The 22,085-nt window shown below is 44.3% G+C and overlaps 1 protein-coding gene across 2 annotated transcripts in view; it reads left to right on the plus strand.

The window, feature by feature from the left end:
- LOC141166894 (aspartate aminotransferase, cytoplasmic-like) overlaps positions 1-22,085 on the plus strand; it is a 120,506-nt gene that overhangs the window by 40,868 nt on the left and 57,553 nt on the right. For both annotated transcript variants that reach the window (XM_073654064.1, XM_073654065.1), the window contains exons 8-9: positions 8,620-8,785; positions 9,287-9,429. In XM_073654064.1, coding sequence (XP_073510165.1) covers positions 8,620-8,785; positions 9,287-9,429 — 309 coding nt within the window. The remainder of the gene's footprint in view (positions 1-8,619; positions 8,786-9,286; positions 9,430-22,085) is intronic.

The following is a 22,085-nucleotide window of genomic DNA, read 5'->3' on the forward strand; positions in this document are numbered from 1 at the left end:
ATGTAGGAGGGCAATGATGTTACAAACTGCCTTAATATCCTGCAATATACACCCCACAGTTCTGAGTGATGTAATGACACTCAGAGACTATGGGTCTGCCTTATATGGGGGCCAACCCCTTATGAATTTTGGGGAGCACATAGAACACTGGGATTGTGGGGGTCCATTGGAACATAAAAATCTTCTCGTTTTTGGAGATAAGTTTAGATTCCAGAGCTGAGGCTAACAGAGAATGTAGTTCTGCATTGAAGGCATCAGTCAGGTCCCTGTGCAAGGTGCCATAACTATATACATCAGATAATATCCTGTGGCACATCTCTTTATACATAAGATGATCCATGATGACTAAGTTACCACCGTTATCCGATGCTTTGAGTACCAAACCGTCATTACCCGCCAATGCGTCCAATGCCCTTCTTTGATTTGGAAGCAAATTAGAACTCTTCCTCTTAGTCTGTCTACCTAGTTTCTTAAGGTCAATCATAACCAGTTTAGTGAAGATATGTATACTAGTGTTTTCAGAGCAAAGCGGCATTTTAATACTTCTTGGTTTCAGATTTGTGACTGGGCCCGCACCCAAGGGCCGCGATTGGAGTGCACAGTGTCACGCAGACCGGCATGATTCTTATTAGTGATGAGTTCCTAGACTCAATACTGATTACACACATTATGGTAAGACTAATATACTGTTGGAACGCACGCTAATTATGGGAGAGTTTATATAAAGGGATTGAATCTATTCATCAACATGCAGATCATCCTGAGGGAAGACACCCTTTGCAACTAGAGGGGCCTAACCAGATGGCGTCCTCACTTAAGATAGCATTATCCTGTTGATTAGCTAAGTATTCAATTTCTATGCTCTTTATCTATTACCTGAAACATCACTCTTGATGAACCTTTAGAAAAGGGGAAACACATTGAGTTAGATATATGGTAATGAGCTTTGTAAAACTGACCCATTGTATATGACTCTTTAACACAATGGAGTCACTGAATGGTGATGATTCATGTTTGTTCTGGGTTTTTTTAATTCAAAGAGTCTTGTGAGGGATCTAAAGTAATCCAAACTTTACTTGTGGCTTATCTTATTTGTGATTTGGTTGACCAAACTAGGTTTGTGAAGGTCTGATGAACAGCTTCACTCGTTCCACTAAGGTGCTACACAGTGTATTTTTTGTTCTTTGATACTAATTGTATGGCAATAGAATGCATTTTTCTTAAATGAATTGCACCAGCACTTTTCTGAATAATTCTCTTTGTCCCTCCAAGAGGTTACAACAGGGCAAGAAGGTTCAGCCGTCGGTGAGTTAGGGCGTCAATTGTGCAGGTCTAGGGTGCCAACCTCCACGGTAAAGTTGGAAAAGAGTGAGAGACTGAACAGGGATAGACATTGTCCCCTTAGGGTTCCATATGTAATTGTTGTTAGCCTTTTGCAATTTTTTTATATTAATAAATTAAAGGTTATATTTTAATATCCTAAAAAACTTAAAAAATTGGCGGTGAATTTGTTTAGATTTAAACACTATAATTGCACTGTAAATGTCAGAAAATACCACAAGTCCAAAAAAGAAAAGTGTCATAAAAGAAAAGCAAATGATGAATTGCTGCCTATATGTACAATATATTGATATTTAAGTTAAAAAATAATTAATAATTATATTACAAAAAAATAGAAAAAGAAATAGGAAAGAAAGTGAAGGGATTATGAACGTCGAAAAAAAATAGTCCAATTAGATAGAATAATTAATATTCTATTCTGTGGTTACAAAGTTCCTTCCCTATAACACTGTTAATCGGTGGTCTCTATCTTTAAATCTGCTCCTTTGGTAATGTTGATCCATCCCTAAAATGAAAGGTGAAAAACTAAACTATGAGAACCCTGCGTTAATTGAACGAATATAGTTCAATCTCTTGGTTTCGACTTTATGGGGCTAGGGTAATCAATTCATAAATCCACTTGGATTCCACCATGGACATTTTATTAGGATAATCCACTCTCCTCCATCCTCTGGGAATAGTCTGTATACCAGTAAACTATTGCCTTTGCATGGTTGGTTGTGGGCCTCCAGATAGTGTCTGGAGAGAGGATGACCTTCAAAATTCTTTTAAGGCTGCGTTCACACATTGCGTATTTTCGCGCGCTTTTTTGCACGCGGATTTTGAAAATACGCAATGTGCTTTGTGTCTGCCAGCAAAGTGAATGGGAAATTCACTTTGCCGTTCAGTCACTGTGTAATTTTACGCAGCGGGAAAGCGCAGCTGCATAAAGAATTGGCATGTCAATTTTTTACGCAGCTGCGTCCTGCGCTTTCTCTCTATTGTGCCTATTATAAGAAATGGAATTACGCAGCGGTGTTCACACACTGCATAATTCCATCGCTTTTTTACGGGGGCGCAGGATTGATACTCACCTACCCGATGTCAGGGGAGAGGCGTCCGGTCCGGTCCGGTCCGCTCCAATCCCGCGCTTCCAGCATCTGCCGGTGAGCCGATCAGCTGTTAGCTAACCGGCTTGTAACCGGCTTCCGGTCAGCTGATTACAAGCCGGTCAGCTGACAGTCTGCTGATCGCTTCACGGCAGATGCTGCAAGCGCGGGACGGAGCAGACGCGTCTCTCATCCATCGGGTAGGTGAGTATCCATAGTCTGTACATACACTGCTAGGGACACACACACGACACATAGACACACAGGACATATAGACACACAGGACACATAGACACAGACAGTACACACACGACACACAGACACAGACAGTACACATGTCACACTGAAATGAAGTGTGACATTACACATGTCACCCTTCATTTTCACACTGCGTTTTTTGCTGCGCTTTTTTACGCAGTGTGTGAATGGAGGTGCTTTTTTTACCTGCTTAAAAAAACGCAGGTAAAATAAGCAGAAAAATACGCAGCGTAAAAAAACGCAGGGAAATACGCAATGTGTGAATGCAGCCTTAAAGTTGTTAAAATGTTCCCTAATTCTTTTTAGCAAGATTCATTTTGTGAGTCCGATGTACCGGTATATTTGGTTGTGCGGACACCAGGGTTACCAACCATCCAGAAATATGTAGGTCGGTAAAAAGAGCACTTTTTTTTTTTTGCCCTATGATAAAAATTTGAGGCGTCCGTGATATGTATTGAAGCTGAAGATACTTACACAGATCATTTTGACTGCAATTATCATCATTTGAAAGTTTACAGTGTTCCAGCTAATGACTTCACAAAAGAATTATGGGCTGTAAACACGTATCACTTATGATTCATTATGGTTTTCCAATGTGTCCGTAAACCATATTGTCCATCCATGAATTTTTGATAAGCCGTCCAGAAAGAATATCAAGTGAAGTTGGCAACCATGAGGGACACTGGATGATATATACGACCTCTGCTAAAGTACAGTTTTCTTTTATTTGGAACATCTCAGAAACATTCGAGTTGATCAATTCTCTGAGGTTTTTTTAGTGGACGTTGTGTGGTTACACCCAAAGGATCCACCACATACATAAAACCATCTCCAATGAGACAACATGCTGCCATTCTTTTTTGTTTGATTGTTGATTGTGCAAGATTATTTTCTTATTACGGCAGGAGCTACCATGTTGGCCAATGTCATGGCTTTTCTAATAACTAAGCCTAGGGTTTGCTCCATTAGTTTATAGAAGACTTGCTGGTGTGTGTAGATCATATAAAGACCCCATACTGTACACATTAGACCAGGGTTCCCAAACTCCAGTCTTTAAGAGCCACCAAGACGCCATGTTTTCAGGATTTCCTTAGTATGGCCCAGGTGATGGAATTCTTGCTTGTGCAGGTGATGCAATTATCACTCAGGAAATACTAAGGAAATCCTGAAAACATGACCTGTTGGTGGCTCTTGAGGACCAGAGTTAGGGAACACTGACATTAGACCATGGTTGAACTAAATAGATGATTTCAACTAAATTGATTGTTCATTGTATGATCTTTAGGTGGCAGACGATCGACTTTTGGAAGACGAATGATCGTAGTTGTACGAAAGATCGATTGGGCATGTCTGATATTTTCGTACGACTATTGTGCATGGCATAATCTGTATGCACTGATCATTTGGAAAACTTTATTTCATTGCCTTCATCCCATGGTTTTTGTTCGCTATTCATCAGAAATGTATGGCTTCATCTAAATGATATTTGTGCAATAAAATTGGACATGTGCATGGTGAAGTTGTGCAAATGAAGATTCGTACAAACGACAAATGATCTTTCACCGTTCGATGATCATCTCAAGTGTATGGCCAGATTAAAGGGGTGTCTGGCCTCTATATTACTGCAGACTTGTTAATCCTCAAATTGCGTGTACCATGCGCTGAGAGGATTCTCCGGGAGGTGGGAGAGTGACGCCACAGCTAATCTAATGCATGACAATCTGTCACGTTTATTATGCCAGAAATCTTCAGACAAGACAATCAAAGACAAGAGTAAGATTTGTGAAGAGCAGTATGAAGGTGCACATCACTCGCCCGATGCTCCTGATTCACTAAGAGGCATGTGCCTCTTAATGAATTAGTAGTGTCTGCTCCAACACACACCACCTCATCAAGCTAGTTGACAAAATCGGTGGTCTTGATTAATTGGAACCTAAGGCCACGTCCCCACTATCAGTATTTGGTCAGTATTCGGTCAGTATTTTTTCTCAAGAGTGGGAGCTAAAACCAGGTGAGGAACAATCAGAGAAAAGGTATAATAGAAACAAGTCACCAATTCTACATTTATCACCCACTCCTTGTTTTGGCTCCCACTCCTGAGAAAAAATACTGACCGAATACTGAAATTGTGCCGTGGCCTAATAATGAATCAAGGAGCATAGTGGCGTGCGCTTCAACCCAAACCTTACTCCAGTCCTTGCTGGAGTAGGATTTGTAGTTTGTAGCTTTGATGAATAGCATGTTTAGAACTATTTGGTTACATTGTTAGATTACATAAATGTATAGTTTATATGTTGTGTGTGGATTACATGGGGCGTACATATTGCGTGTGTATAGATTTTATTATGTGTATATATTAGTGTCTGCTCACATCTGTGTCAGAGCCTTTATTAGCAGTTCTCTCACATTTGAGAGTATTCTGCCCATTTATGAATGAAACTATTATTGATCTTTCCTGTTCTAAGCTAATGGTGTCCTTTCGGCTGTAACAATAAATGCAGGATGTATTTTACATTTTGAATCACATGCTGCCATTCTTTTAATGCAAACTCCTGATGGAAAAAAAAATTGGAGACGATCATAACTCCATTGTCTACTTTAAAAGTGGATGACAAAACTACAATTTCTGCAATTTAAAATCACAATGCTGCCATCTGGTGACAGAAACATGAACTGTGATGTTTACGATGCCACCTGGTGGCAGAAATACCAAATTAAATCCTTGCCTTTTATTCTATTGAAGCCCCATTGATAAAAACCTTAAATCTTCATGACCAGGCAACTTTCCATTTTTTCGTTTTGTTTTTTTTCCCTCCCCCTTTTCCAAGAGCCATACCTTTTTTTTAATCTTCCGTCCACATAACCGTATGAGGGCTTGGTTTTTGCTGTCACTACTTTGACACTATTCATTTTATTATGTCGTACACTGAAAGGCGGGAAAAATTTCAAGTGCGTTGAAATTGCAAAAAAAGTGCTATTCCACAGAGTTTTTCTTTTTATTTACCATGTTCCATGTTTTTTTAAATAAGTGGTGAAAAATTTTTTAGAAATTTGTAAAAAATAAAACATTTTGCTTGTGTCGCCATTTCCCGAGACTTGTAACAGTTTAAATTTACAGGATACGGGGCAGAATTATGGCTTATTTTTTGCGCGCCAAGCTGACATTTTTACTGATACCATTTTGTGGTAGATACAATGTTTTGATTCCCTCTTAATTACATTTTATTGCAATGTTGCAATGGCCAAAAAAAATGTAATTCTGGAGTTTTTTTTCTCATTACGCCATTTACCAAACAGATTAATTTATTTCATATTTTGATAGATCGGACTTTTACGAAAGCAATGATACCAAAAACAGTGGATACGGAAAGTATTCAGACCCCTTTAAATTTTTCACTCTTTGTTTCATTGCAGCCATTTGGTAAATTCTAAAAAGTTAATTTTTTTTCTCATTAATGTACACTCTGCACCCCATCTTGACTGAAAAAAACAGAAATGTAGAAATTTTTGCAAATTTATTAAAAAGAAAAACTGAAATATCAAATGGTCATAAGTATTCAGACCCTTTGCTCAGACACTCATATTTAAGTCACATGCTGTCCATTTAATTGTGATCCTCCTTGAGATGGTTCTACTCCTTCATTGGAGTCCAGCTGTGTTTAATTAAACTGATAGAACTTGATTTGAAAGGCACACACCTGTCTATATAAGACCTCACAGCTCACAGTGCATGTCAGACCTAATGAGAATCATGAGCTCAAAGGAACTGCCCAAGGAGCTCAGAGACAGAATTGTGGCAACGCACAGATCTGGCCAAGGTTACAAAAGAATTTCTGCACTACTCATGGTTCCTAAGAGCACAGTGGCCTCCATAATCCTTAAATGAAAGAAGTTTGGGACCACCAGAAGTCTTCCTAGACCTGGCCGTCCAGCCAAACTGAGCAATCGTGGGAGAAGAGCCTTGGTGAGAGAGGTAAAGAATAACCCCAAGATCACTGTGGCTGAGCTCCAGAAATGCAGTAGGGAGATGGGAGAAAGTTCAACAAAGTCAACTATTACTGCAGCCCTCCACCAGTCGGGCCTTTAAGGCAGAGTGGCCAGACAGAAGCCTCTCCTCAGTGCAAGATATATGAAAGCTCGCATAGAGTTTGCTCAAAAACACATGAAGGACTCCCAGACTATGAGAAATAAGATTCTCTGGTCTGATGAAACGAAGATAAAACTTTTTTGGTGATAACTCGGTATGTGTGGAGAAAAGCAGGCACTGCTCATCACCTGCCCAATACAATCCCAACAGTGAAACATGGTGGTGGCAGCATCATGCTATGGGGATGTTTTTCAGCTGCAGGGACAGGACGACTGGTTGCAATTTAAGGAAATATGAATGTGGCCAAGTACAGAGATATCCTGGATGAATCCTCTTCCCGAGTTCTCTGGGCCTCAGACTTGGCCTAAGGTTCACCTTCCAACAAGACAATGACCCTAAGCACACAGCTAAAATAACAAAGGAGTGACTTCAGAACAACTCTGTGACCATTCTTGACTGGCCCAGCCAGAGGCCTGACCTAAACCCAATTGCGCATCTCTGGAGAGACCTGAAAATGGCTGTCCACCAACGTTCACCATCCAACCTGACGGAACTGGAGAGGGTCTACAAGGAAGAATGGCAGAGGATCCGCAAATCCAGGTGTGAAAAAGCATCATTCCCAAGAAGACTCATGGCTGTACTAGCTCAAAAGGGTGCTTCTACTCAATACTGAGCAAAGGGTCTGAATACTTATGTCCATGTGATATTTCAGTTTTTCTTTTTTAATAAATTTGCAAAAATTTCTACATTTCTGTTTTTTTTCAGTCAAGATGGGGTGCAGAGAAAAAAATTAACTTTTTAGAATTTACCAAATGGCTGCAATGAAACAAAGAGTGAAAAATTTAAAGGGGTCTGAATACTTTCCGTACCCACTGTATGTGTATTTTTATCAATTGTTTTATTTTAATGGGGCAAAAAAGGGGGGTGATTTGAACTTTTTCATATTTAAGAAAAAAAAAATTCTCCACTTTTTACTGTATTTGTTAGTTCTCTTAGGGGATTTGAAGCTGCGATCTTCTGATTGCTATACAGAGCAGTGAATCAGCATTGCTATATGTAGAGAAATCACAATCTCCTATGAATGCCAGCTACAGGCTGGCTTTCACAGGAGAATCGCCATGACAAGCACCAATGTCTTCAGCAGACCGTTGGCTGTCATGGCAAGCCATCAGTGCCTCGCGATCACGTCACAGGCGTGCCAATGGGTATGTGTAATGACGCGCTGCCCTGCTGGCACGTATTAAATGCTGCTGTCACAGGTTGATATCGGCATCTAACAGGTTAACAGCCGCTGTCAAAGGCAGATGATGGCTGAATAATTAATCTTCAGGGAAAAATGTTGGCTCAGCTTGTGAGCCCTCTTCAAACTCAGGGACACAACGTATGACCTATCTGTATGTCATATGTCGTGAAGGAGTTAAAAGGTTTTTCCCCCAAAAAACAAGTTATCCCCTATAACCTGCTGATTAGTGGAGATCTGACCCCAGCAATCCTGAGAAGGGTTTTTTGGAATCCCAAGAATGTGACTCTGCAGCCCCGTCTTGAATGGAGCATCTATGGGAATGCCGAGTGCAAAGTTTGGCTATTTCCGATTGACCCATAGGCAATGAATAGATTGGAGGCTGAGCATATTCATCTATGCTCCATTCAGGACTGCAAATGACCAATCTATCCCCAATCTATCCTTTATCCTTAATTTTAGGAACGGATAGTGATCGGAACCCCCTGTGATCAGCAAGTCATTGCCTATGCTATGAAATTAGGAATAACCCTTTAATGAGTGTATTACTGAATTGCTATTAGAAGTTCCATAAAATCTTCGGTGTCTTATTTGCTGATCTGCAGGTGAGCGAATTGGGAATCTGTTAGTCGTTATGAAGAGCATTGAAGTTCTTATCAGTGTCCGCTCCCAGCTAGAAAATCTTGCACGTGAAATATGGTCAACGCCACCATGTGTGGGTTCACGGGTTGTGGCAACGGTGCTAAATAATCCATCGCTGTACGTAGAATGGTAAGATGTTTGATTACAATGATTTTATCTTGTTCCCTTGATAAATGCTTAGGCAAAACTATAAAGCTGACAACATTTCTGGGATGTTTAAGTCCTGCACCAATCCCACTCATTTAACTCTATCTTAAGTCCCACCCCAAAACTGGGCATGGTTTACATAACCTTAAGCTCAGGTGTCTCAGAATTTCCAAGACAGTTGGCAACTGTTCATATTAGAGCCCCTCCAATTATGATTATCATTTTGCCTGTAATGGCGCTGTCGGGAAACATATATAATGTGGCTCTCATTCATTTGAGTGGACACCAGTGTCTAACCATAAATGAAGGCCATTCTTGACTGAAAGCAGAACCATTAAATCCTTCTCCTCCTGGATAATACGATATGCAGGATTTCTTCCCCTGCCAAATTACGATTTACCGATGTCCTATATTTCAGATCTAGGATGTACATAATGCTCAGAGTTTTTCTCCTATTTAACACTTCTTTTTTCACTCTCATAGGAAGGACAGTCTGAAAATGACTGTAAGGCGCCTCATGATTATCAGAGAGAAAATTAGAGAGAAGCTACGACTTCTGGAGACCCTAAAATCATGGGAGCATGTCACTGAGCAGGCGGGTGTCTTTGCTTTTCTAGGGTTAACCTGTAAGTAGCTGTATGATTGCTTTTTGGATTTTACTTTAATGTGAGTGGCACTTGCGATTATTAGTGGCCTATTCTCCAATTCTAAAAATTAGATCTGTAGGACTCTTGGCACCATAATCTGATTGAAGAAGTCGCAGCTCTCCAGTGAGCACCACACCTGCTTTATTGTGTAACGGGCACAGATCCATCCTAAAAATAGTGGTGGTGTCTGGAATCAAAGCTCAGCCCCATTTTCTGGAATAGTAAGAAGCTGTAATATTAGGTAAAGGCGCTACAAGAAGCATGGAGCTGTGCGTGGTAAACAATGAGGAGGAAGCGGTGATTGTTCGAGTGACGCGCCCACCAAAAAGATGATTGATCGGTTACTCAACAGCCAACCCCCACCTATCTAATATTGATGGGGTTTCTTTAAGTATAGGCCATCAATTTTAAATATTGATAATATTTTTAATGCTATCATATTGTCAGAGGTCAGTTTACCTTCTTGATGAATGGCGCCGTGCATCAGCCCAGTCCAAACAGTGAAGGTGCCAGCTGTGTTGTGCAACTGGCACCTGAGAGTAAGTGCTATGATCGTAGCTAGCTCTGATTGTAACAGATTACCATTTTAGATGCTGTTGCCAAGTTTGAAAATGGAATTAGGATAAGTAGGAACTGGTCTCAAGGGCAACCCTGCAATCTGAGGACGTATTGCCGATGGGCTGCCATGGCTGTCCGTGGAACACTAAAGACCCCTGTGTCCGTCATGCTCTGTGCAAGAAAAATATATGAGCCCTTTGAAGTCCAATTGCCCATCATAATTCACAATTCCACATACTTTGGAAGTGGAAATTACCTCTTGAGCCCCTGAGTACACCGATGATATGTCCACCCCTAGTCATGTTGTTACTCATATCAATATCACATCTACATTTCACCCAATCGTGCTAATTTCTATATGTTTTTTTTTACTTTACTTACTGAGGTGTTTTGTTTGAGGGGAGTCTCAAAATGGATGTCACAGAAAGATGGCCATGCAGTAATTTTTCCACAGCTTCTATCACCCTGTCACGGGTGTGTCAGAGGTGACAGACAGTCGCCCTGCAGTAGGTTGCTGGAGATCTCTACGTTTGACATTGCAGACAGCTCATTAGATAAGAGGCTGTCTTTAGGACCGAGCGGCTATCTCTCTCTTGCTAATTAGCTCTCTGGCCTGGGTGTGTATATACCTGGTGTGTCTGAGAGGGAGTCGCTGGTTATACTCATTTCTACTTGTGAAGCTTAGCAGGAGCAGTACTTCGTCCTCTCTGGAGCTTGCTGGCCTTGTGCTTATTTGGAGGTCATCTAAAGCTAAGCTGTTTTCCCCCTGTTTTGTCTACCCTTGTCGACTATAGAGTGTAGCGGAGGTTGACTAGTGCTCATCTCCTCCCTTCCCTAGCTGTAGCCATACGCCAAGGAGAGTAGGACGAGGCACGTGTGCAGCGATTGCTGAAAAGGCAATATAGGGACGCAAGTTGAGACAGGGTGACGCCAGATCAGATTAGGAGGTCTCCACTTCCCCCTTTCCCTAGTGTCTGGACTCCCTTTCCCTTTTCCCTCTGTGTTACACTAAGTCTTTCTCACACCTGGCGTGACATTATAGCCGGCCAAGCATGTTTTGAAAAGGAAAAAAAAAAAAAAAAGGAACTGACATTTTGTTTTGTTTTTTTTCTTTGTGTGTTTTTGGGCGTGGACCTTTTTTTTTTTCCTTTCTCCCTTGGGTATGGGTTTAGTTGCAGAGCTTGCAGATCAGCTGCACAGAATGTCTCTGGAGGTGAATGACCTCCGTGGTGAGGTACAGCAGCAGGATCAACGGTTACAGGTCGCCAATATGGGGGTCTCTTCAGGTAGGCCTGTCCTGCCTGACCCCAAGGTTGCCCTTCTGGACAGGTTTTCAGGAGGTAGGGACAAGTTTTTTGTATTTAATGAGGCATGCAAATTGTATTTTAAACTTTGTCCCTACTCCCCGAGTAATGAGGAGTTGAAAATGTGATCTCTCTACTGTAGGGAGATCCTCAGTCATGAGCGTTTTCGTTACCACAGGACTCGGTTTGTCTCCAATCTGTGGAGGTTTTTTTTTAAGCTCTGGCCCTCATCTATGATGACCCTGACCGAGTCGCCTTGGCTGAGTCTAGGCTACGTCGCCTTCAGCATAGGATTTGGTCAGTGGAAACATACATGACTCAGCCATTAGAAGTCAATTTTATGTGGGGCTTACTGAAAGGTTGAAAGATGCCTTGGCTGTATATGAAACTCCTCAGTCCTTGGAGGCTGCATGTCTTTGGCCATATGTCTTGATAGATGCCTTCGGGATAGACGCGTGCGACCACCTTCTCCGGGGCCTTCTTGCTGGGTTTGTGTACCTCTGCCAGGGGAGCGGTCTGGGGGTGAACCAGTTCTGGGGGAGGAACCCATGCCGTTAGGGGGTGTCTCTACATCATACATCTCGCCGGAGATTCGCAAGAAAAAAGGCGTATGTTTTTTTTGTGGGAAAAAGGGACACTTTGTTGGGACCTGTCCTTCAATTCCTAAACAAAAGGAGACTCGATTAACTCTTACTAGTCTAGAGTTGGATAAACAAGGGATGCATTTATGGCCAAACTGCAGTTCCCACTTTGTCCTGACAGCAGATGTGGTGCTAGAGAGCAAAACCGAAAAAATTTCTGTGTTTGTTGACAGTGGAGCCGGAGTCAGCATGGTTGATGCTGAGTTTGTGAAAACTCATGGTCTTGCTTGCGGTGCTTTAGACTGTATAATCTTTCTAGCCCTAAGAGACAACCCATGAAGGATTTAATTGCGGGAAGTCTGGAGAAGGGACATATCAGACCCTCATCTTCGCCCCTGGCAGCAGGGTTCTTCTTTGTGAAGAAAAAAGATGGCGGTCTACCTCCCTGTTTAGATTTCCGGGAATTAAATCAAATTACCATCCGTGATCCATACCCTCTTCCTCTGATTGCTGATTTGTTCAGCCAGGTTGTGGGAGCTAAGGTATTCTCCAAGTTGGATTTAAGGGGAGCCTACAATCTGGTTAGAATCAGAGAAGGGGACGAAGGGAACACAGCGTTCAATACCCCGAAAGGACATTTTGAGAGTCTGGTTATGCCTTTTGGTTTGACCAATGCTCCTGCGGTATTCCAGCATTTCATAAATTATATTTTCCATCATTTGGTGGGGAGGTTTGTGGTGGTTTATCTGGATGATATTTTGTTTTATTTACCTGATATTGAGACTCATTGTTGGCATGTTAAGCAGGTGCTCAAGATATTAAGGGATAATAAACTTTATGCCAAACTAGAAAAATACGTTTTCGCTGTTCAGGAGGTACAGTTTTTGGGGTACTTGTTGTCATCTTCAGGTTTTTGGATGGATCCAGAGAAGATCCGTGCAGTTCTTGACTGGAAACATCCCGAGAACCTGAAGGCTCTACAACGTTTTCTGGGCTTTACTAATTTTTACAGGAAATTCATCCAAAATGACTCTGTTATAGTGAAACCCCTTACTGACATGACTAAGAAGGGGTCTGATTTTTCCAAATGGTTGGATGCTTCCCTCCAAGCTTTTTCTTCCTTAAAGAATCATTTTGCCACTGGACCTATACTCAGTCAACCCGATGTTTCTCAACCCTTTATTGTGGAGGTCGATGTTTCGGATGTTCGAGCTTGGGGCTGTGTTGTCTCAGGGTTCATCCTCTGGTAAATGGCGTCCATTCGCCTTCTTTTCTAAAAAATTGTCTTCGGCTGAGAAAAATTATGACGTGGGTAATAGGGAACTTTTGGCGATCAAATTGGTGTTCGAGGAATGGCGACATTGGTTGGAGAGGACTGTCCATCCTATTACTGTTATTACTGACCATAAGAACCTGTCATATCTCCAGTCAGCTAAACGTCTCAATCCTAGGCAAGCCAGATGGTCCCTGTTTTTTACTAGGTTCAATTTTGTTGTCACTTTTCGTCCAGGGGTCAAAAATGTCAAGGCTGATGCTTTGTCCCGGAGCTTCCCTGGTGGTGGTGGTGACTATGAGAACCCTGCCCTGATATTACAGAAAGGGGTAGTCATTTCGGCTCTTTATCCTGAACTGGAGGGTGAGGTGTTGAGACGGCAGGAGGCAGGGGGACGCCCCTGCCTCCTGCCCTTCAGGAAAGTTATTTGTACCATCTGATCTGCGCCGCAAAGTAATCAAGGAACATCATAACTCTGTGCTTGCTGGGCATCCAGGTGGTAAGGCAACCGCGGACCTCCTCTCTCATCATTTTTGGTGGCTAGTGTTGCATTGGGATGTAATTGAACATGTAGCTGCTTGTAGTATTTGCGCGCGTTCTAAGGTTTCGCATACCCGTCCGTCTGGTACTCTTCTTCCGCTACCTATCCCTAGTAGGCCATGGACACACTTGTCCATGGGTTTTATTAGTGACCTACCGGTTTCTGCAGGCAAAGCATTGGTAGTAACATAGTAACATAGTTTTTAAGGTTGAAGGAAGACTAAGTCCATCTAGTTCAACCCATAGCCTAACATGTTGAAAAAGAGGAAGGCAAAAAATACCATGTGGCAAACACTAAGCTCCACATTGGGGAAAAAAATCCTTCCTGATGCCATACAACAATCAGACTAGTTCCCTGGATCAACACCCTATCAAGTATATATAACCTGTAATATTATACTTTTCAAGAAAGGCATCCAGGCCCTTCTTAAATTTTGGTAGTGAATCACTTATTACAACAACATGTGCCAGAGAGTTCCATAGTCTCACTGCTTTTACAGTAAAGAATCCCCGTCTGTGATTATGATTAAACCTTCTTTCCTCCAGATGTAGAAGATGCCCCCTTGTCCCAGTCTCAGGTCTCAGAGTAAAAAGATCAGTAGAAAGATCTTTGTACTGTTCCCTCATATACTTGTACATAGTAATAAGATCACCCCTAAGCCTTCGTTTTTCCAAACTAAATAGCCCCAAGTGTAATAACCTGTCTTGGTATTGCAGACCCCCAGTCCTCTAATAACCTTGGTCGCTCTTCTCTGCACCCTCTCCAGTTCAGCTATGTCTTTCTAATATACCGGAGACCAAAACTGTACACAGTATTCTAAGTGTGGTCGCACTAATGACTTGTATAGAGGTAAAATTATGTTCTCCTCATGAGCATCTATGCCTCTATTAATGCATCCTATTATTTTATTTGCCTTTGCAGTAGCTGCTTGACACTGGCCACCAAACGTGACCTTGTCATCCACCAATTACATAGTTACATAGTTACATAGTTTATACATAGTTTCATAGTTTATAAAGCCGAAAAAAGACAAGCGTCCATCCAGTTCAGCCTATTTCTTGTGCACTGCAGCTATTCCGCAGCGTTGATCCAGGGGAAGGCAAAAAAAAAAACATGCGGTATAGGAAAATTTACATCATTGAGGAAAAATTCACTTCCCGACACTAGTGTTGAGCCACCCCCGTAGTGTTCGAGTTCGGTTCGGTTCGTCGAACACCCGTGTGTTCGCCGAACTGTTCGTCGAACTGTTCGTCGAACACCTTCGAACACCGTTAAAACCAATGGCAGGCAAACAAAAACACATAGAAACACATAGAAAACACCTTCAAAGGTGTCCAAAAGCTGACAAACTGCTCAGAAGACACAACTAACACATGGAAAAGTGACAAGTACATATAGTCATGCGAAAAGAAAAGAGGTGGACGAGTAAAAGGAGGGGGAGACACAGATATAGGCATGTCATGCCCTTCTAAAATCCAAAAAGTGAGAAGCCGACACGTTCAGTCCGCTCCTGCCCGTGCCACCTCCGCGTCGCCGGGTTTGTGCCAGAGCCGCGGTGAACCCTGACAGCCAGCCCCCCTCTCCCAATACTGGTGCCTGTCCGCTGGTGGGTCGAGCGAGCCCCCCTGTGGTGGAGGCAGCTCTAAGCTTTTTAATTTAAATTGTCTCTCTAATTTGAATGAATACACTTTAAATCCATTTACAAGGATCTATTGGAGGGCAAGTCTCATGCCAGCAGCCGCGTAATTCCAGCTCCAGTAGCGTCCACTAAAGCTGCTGCAGTTAAAAAGCTTTTATAAGGATCGAGCTCGGCTGTCCACCGCAAGGCATCCTACTGCCAGTCCCAGCCCCTATGCCTTGGGGTGCCTCCTGATGCTCTTCACTGAGTATCCCGTGGTCCCGAAGCATTTCCTTTGAAAAAATTAAGTGTCCAAACTACAGGTGGTGTAGCTTGCTTAACAGCCGGGATAATCCGCTGACTAGCAGACACTGCTACTAGGCACAAAGTATTTCCTGGGCTAGATGCAGTTAAAAATTTGTAATTAGATACTCTCGTTGGATGCTGAGAAAGCATTCCATAGAGTCTCCTGGCACGCCATATATGATTCTCTTAAAAAGCTTGGGGTAGGGGTCTAGGGGACCCTTTTATAGCCAAAATCACGGCCCTGTATCGCAATACGTCACCTAGGCTGAAGATAAATGGAACTGTAGCACCCTGAGGGCTCGGTTGCTACAGAGGTATTGCACCTCACCCAGAGGTGTGATATCTCACTCTCAGGTAAGGATGTAGTGTGGATCAGGACCCGACACCTGCATGCATTACACCACATTGCCGTGGGGCAGGGCGACCAATATGCCCCTGAGATGGGCACGACAGTCCCTGTCCCTGTCTGGAGTGGGGGGAGGGAACACTGAGGAAGGGGAACCCTGTAGTGCAGGAGCAGGGAGGAAGCAGTTCCTGGGTGCATTGAGAAGGGAGTATAAAAGGTGGGCACCATCTTAGTTCAGTGCAGAGAAGTCTGAGCAGAAGTGGCAGGGAGCAGGGGCTCTGCATGAGCTCTGCTCCGGAGGTGGGCCTAGTAACAGAGGCCCAGGCCTGGAAGAGGGAGAAGGAAGGAAGAGGAGCGGAGAAGGCTCCAGGAACGAGGAACGAAGGGATCCCAGGGGTGCGGACGGGCGAGTCGCCACCGCACGCCCGAATCCACCTGCGTGGAGGGGTCAGACCAAAGGGGGAGACCGGTCCCCGAAACTAGTGGAGGCAGGAAACGACCCTCAGCTAGAAACAGGAGGCTGTGACATTTTATGTGGCACAGCCCCTCGCTACACCCGCTAGGAAGGCACCACATAGGGTCAGGGAAACTGGTGCCAAGTTTACCAAGAGGAGGCCCGAGGCAGCCGGACAGAAGGGTTGGTAAGAAAGGCCAGACAAAGGACACACAAAGGGGGTCCTGTGAAGCGCTCCAAAGTTATCTGGGAGTTGTCTGAGCCCCTCACCTGGTGAGCACAGTATGACGTGGGCAGCCGTTACCTGCAGACGTGGTCTGGATAATAAGAACTGTGAGTAAAGGCCCTGGACTGCATCACTGACTCCGTGTCGTTACTGCTGCTGCCCTGCACCATCACCCCCATCCTCCGCATACACTGCCCTGAGGCTATACTCCTCCCGTGGGGAGTTATGCTACGCTCTGCTGCACCCACAACACCAGCCTCAGCAGTCTGCCCTGGAGCGGCGGTTCACTCTGACCGCAATCCACGGGTGGCGTAGTCGGACATTTAAACATCAAAACCACATAAATAGTTCCGCCACTGGTTTGACCGCCCTGAGCCACGGAACCGGGTCGCCGCCATGGAGACTACAACCACCAGCATCCACCAAAAAGGGTCCGGCTCCGGGTGTCCCAAGGCCCAGGGGGCGCGTCAGAACATTTTCATCACCTTTCACAATCACCAATGGGACAAGGCAGGGATGTTCTCTGTCCCCTCTCTTATACATCCTAGTGACGGAGCACCTGCTCTCATCAATTCGCCATAACCCCAATATTAGGTGGATTGAGGTGGGAGGCACCGAGTACAAGTGCTCTCTATTTGCTGATGATGTCCTAGTATATATCACTCAATCACATATATCCATCCATGCTGTTATGGCTGAAATAGATCACTTTGTTACATGGTCAAATTTTAAAATCAATGCAGCGAAGTCTGAGGCCCTCGATGTCTCCCTCCCCAAATCCATATAGGATTCCATCCAGTCCAACTTTCCCTTTGCCTGGCCCTCACAGGGTATCAAATACTTAGGAATTCCTATTCATAGAGACCTCTCCCATCTATGTTATCTTAATTTTGGGCCCTTTATTGAACAACTCCATACAGACCACGGTTGGCAAGTTAGAACTGTAAGATTCACTACGTGAACCACTGGTGTTTTGTGGAAAAGCACATGTACACTGTGTTCCAAATTATTATGCAAAAAGTGTTTAGGAGTGATAAGGGAAGAATTTGTTTGTTTGTCAGTTAAACTCATTGATGGTGATGTGTGTCAGTGCTCTTTATATCACTGTAAGCAATTGCAGACACCTGTGCTAATTAGTTTGGCAGGTGTGTCCAATGAAAGGCAAGACTACTTAAGAAGGCTGTCTCACATTATTAAGCAGCCTACATTTTCTGCCAAAATGGGAAAGAAAAAGGATGTGTCGGCTGCTGAGAAGCAACAAATTGTGGAGTGTTTAGGTCAAGGCATGACTACAATCAACATTGTGCGATGATCAGGATGAAGTGTCTTGGCAATCAAGAAGTATGTAGCTGATTCACAGTACACACGTGTGCGTGCTGATAAGGGCAAATTGAGGACTCTTTCCTACAGGCAATTACGTCAGGTTGAAAGAGCAGCGGCAAAAAAGCCTTGTCATAGCAGCAGACAAGTTTTTGAAGCTGCTGGTGCCTCCAACGTCCCCCGAACAACAAGATGCAGGGTCCTTCAGAGGTTTGCAGCTGTGCATACGCCATCCTGTCGACCTCCTCTATCCACTTCACACAAGCAGAAACGGCTCCAGTGGGCCAAACATTACATGAAGACTGATATCAAAACTGTTTTGTTCACGGATGAGTGCCGTGCAGCACTCGATGGTCCAGATGGATGGAGTGGAGGATGGCTGGTTGATGGACACCCCACGCAAACACGGCTACAGCGCCAACAAGGAGGAGGTGGAGTAATGTTTTGGGCTGGAATCATGGGGAGAGAGATTGTCGGCCCCTTTAGGATCCCTGAAGGCGCTAAAGATGAATTCCATAATGTATGTGGATTTTCTCAAACAGCACTTCCTGCCATGGTTCAAGAAGAAGAACCGTGTATTTCACAGCAAGATCATTTTTTTGCATGATAATGCACCATCTCATGCTGCACATAAAACATCTGCATCTCTGGCTGATATGGGCATAAAAGGGGACAAACTTATGGTGTGACGCACATGCTCCCCTGACCTCTACCCCATTCAGAACCTTTGGAGCATCATTAAAAGGAGTGTCTATGATGGCGGGAGGCAGTTCACATCTCAGCAACAGCTCTGGGAGTGTATTCTGTCCTCATGCAAAACAATTGAAGCAGAAACCATCCAAAACCTGACAAATTCAATGGACGAGAGAGCTCAGAAGCTCCTTTCGAACAAGGGGTCCTACGTGAAAATGTAACATCACCTAGAATAAAGTTTTGAGTTGAAAACTGTTTGATTTCAGTTTCTAACAACCTGCTAATGCTTATAATTTCAAAAATGACCATTTTTTTGGTCTTTATTAAAATGAAAAGGTTGATCGAAAAGTTTGGGGGATCTAAGAGTGTGGCAACCCAGTAGTCATGATTACTTCGAATTCTGACAATATGAGGGTCATGCTGCAGGTAGTGCAGCAAGAAGGCACTTATGTGTCTTGCGCATCTCGGAGCCCCAAAATTATTTTCCGGGCTAGATGCAGCTAAAAATTATTATTAATTTTAAATCTGGTGAAGCTTTAGTATAGATGGCCTAATAGGATCAGTGCTGCACACTGCTACAAAGCCCAAATTATTTTCCAGTCAAGATACAGATAAACGTGATTAGTAATTTTAAATCTGGTGGAGCTTATTATAGATGGCCTAATAGAATCAGTGCTGCACACTGCTACAAAGCCCAAATTATTTTCCAGCCAAGATACAGATAAACATGATTAGTAATTTGAAAGCTTAAAACGGTTGGTAGGGTGATTTTAACCAATCATCAAGCTTTTACTCTCCCCAGGATGACACAGGGATAGAAAAGTCGTTTCGGATCCATGATTTGTTCATCTTTATGAACGTGAGTCTGTCTACATTATCAGTGGAGAGCCGCGTGTGCTTATCTGTCAGCACACCACCAGCAGCGCTGAACACACGTTCAGACAGAACGCTGGCTGCAGGTCATGACAAGATCTCCAAGGCATAAGTGGATAGCTCCGGCCATTTATCCAGATTGGAAGCCCAAAAAGAGCAAGGGTCCAGTGACACAGTCATGGCTTCAATGTTTACTTGGAGATACTCCTGTACCATCGTCTCTAGGCGTTGACTATGTGTCAGACTTCTTGTCTCCTGTGGCCTTGCAAAGGATGGGCTAAAAAAGTGGTGAAATGATTCCGCAAAATTGATGTTACCAGCAGATACTGTGGTTCTGTTACGGTTTGAGTGCTGAACACTTGACGGTCCCACGGTTGGCAAGTTGGAACTGTGAGATTCACTACGTGCACCACTGGTATTTTGTGGAAAAGCACATGTAAGATTCTGCAACAGTCTCTGCTGATAATCCTGCATGCGTGCATCCCTTTCTATGGCAGGAATAATTTCTGCAAATTTACTTTTGTACCGGGGATCTAACAGTGTGGCAACCCAGTAGTCAACATTATTTCTAATTCTCACAATTCGAGGGTCATGTTGCAGGTAGTGCAGCAAGAAGGCACTCATGTGTGTTGCACATCCAGGAGCACCAAGTCCCTGTTGTGTTGGTGGCGAGGTAACAATCATGCTTCCTTCCTCTGTCCTCTCCCCCCAACCTCGCACAACAGAAATGTGATCAAGGTCTCCCTTATCTGATGAGTCTTCCATCAGTTCGTCCTCCACTTCTTCCTGGGCTCCTGCACCTTCCTCACTAGTTTGGCTGCTACCATGCGCCCTGGTAAAACCATCTCCCCCACCCTCACATGCCTGCCGCCTTGGTGCTGCCGACCATCTGGACCTTGCAGATGTTAGCCCTTCCGCATACAACTCCTCCTCCTCTACTTCCTCCACCTCCTCTTGTGCCACCACCTGACTCCGAATTCTGTTTAACATGTGCTCCAGCATGTAAATCACCGGAATAGTCATGCTGATAATGGCATCGTCAGCACTAAACATCTTCGTCGCCATTTCAAAACTGTGCAGAAGGGTGCATAGGTCCCTGATCTGAGACCACTCCTCCAGCGTGATTTGCCCCACCTCTGGATCTCGTTGGCCCAGGCTATACGTCAGAACGTATTGCACCAGGGCTTGTCGGTGCTGCCACAGTCACTGCAACATGTGCAGAGTTGAATTCCACCGGGTAGGCACATCGCATTTTAGCCGGTGAAGTGGCAGGCCCAACGACTTCTGTAGAGATGTAAGTCGCTGAGCTGCGGGATGCGAACGGCGGAAGTGAGCACACAGCGACCGTGCCCTCTGCAGAAGGCCATCTAGTCTGGGATAGTGGGCTAAAAATTGCTGGACAACCAGGTTCAACACGTGAGCCATACAAGGCACGTGTGTGACATTGCCCCGGCGAAGGGCCGCACCCAGGTTTGCGGCATTGTCGCACACGGCCTTCCCTGGTTTCAGGTCCAGTGGAGACAACCATTCATGAAATTGGTTCTCCAGAGCTGACCACAACTCCTCAGCTGTGTGACTCACATTTCCCAGACATTTCAATGTAAAAACCGCCTGATGACGTTGAGCCCTACTGCCAGCATAGTAAGGAGGTGTGCAGGATCCCTTCTGCGCAGTTAGAAAGCTTGTGGCATGACCAGACAGGCTTTGGGTGCAGGTTGAAGACCGAGAGGAGGTTGAGGAGGCAGAAGCAGTGGAGGAACTTTGACATAAAGAGGATTGACGCACAACTCGTGGGGACGGCAAGACTTGGACAGCAGCCCCTTGTCCTGCTGTCACCATAGTTACCCAGTGCCCAGTTAGCGACATGTAACGCCCCTGTCCATGCCTACTCGTCCAAGTGTCTGTGGTGAAATGCACCCTGTCACACACAGAGTTTCTCAAAGAAGCGGTGATGTTGTGTGCGACATGCTGGTGGAGCGCAGGCACACCTTTCTTTGAGAAGTAGTGCCGACTGGGCATCTGGTACTGGGGCACTGCGACGGACATAAGGTCTCGAAAATCCTCTGTGTCTACCAGGCGGAAAGGCAGCATTTCTGTAGCCAAGAGCTTGCAGATGGTGAAATTCAACCTCTTAGCTTTCTCATGGCTAGGAGGAAATGGTCTTTTACTTGTCCACATCTGAGGGACCGAGGGCTGGCTATTGTGCTTAGACGGGGTTGATAAGGGTGTCCCCGGCAAACTGCCGGTCTGTGAGGAAGATGCAGGCGGACATGTTAGGTTGCCTTGATCCAAAGGTGGTGCTATCGATGTCGGACAGCGCTCATCACCAGCTGGTGTTACCACCTCCAAAGAAAATGATGACCTGCCAATCACGCTGGCTGTTGCGGGTAAAGAGGTGGCAGGTCTGCGCCCCAAAACAGGTGTGACTGCTGTCCCCCCAGTCACAGAGGAAGAAGAGGCCGCGGATGCACAAGATATGGCAGACGATGGTTGGCCCGGCCGGCTAGGCCGCCTTGTAGCACACTGAGCTTCCCACTGCAAC

The sequence above is a fragment of the Phyllobates terribilis genome, unplaced genomic scaffold, assembly GCF_046119375.1.
Source record: "Phyllobates terribilis strain yellow unplaced genomic scaffold, ASM4611937v1 Scaffold_11__3_contigs__length_659146591, whole genome shotgun sequence".
Classification (NCBI taxonomy): domain Eukaryota; kingdom Metazoa; phylum Chordata; class Amphibia; order Anura; family Dendrobatidae; genus Phyllobates; species Phyllobates terribilis.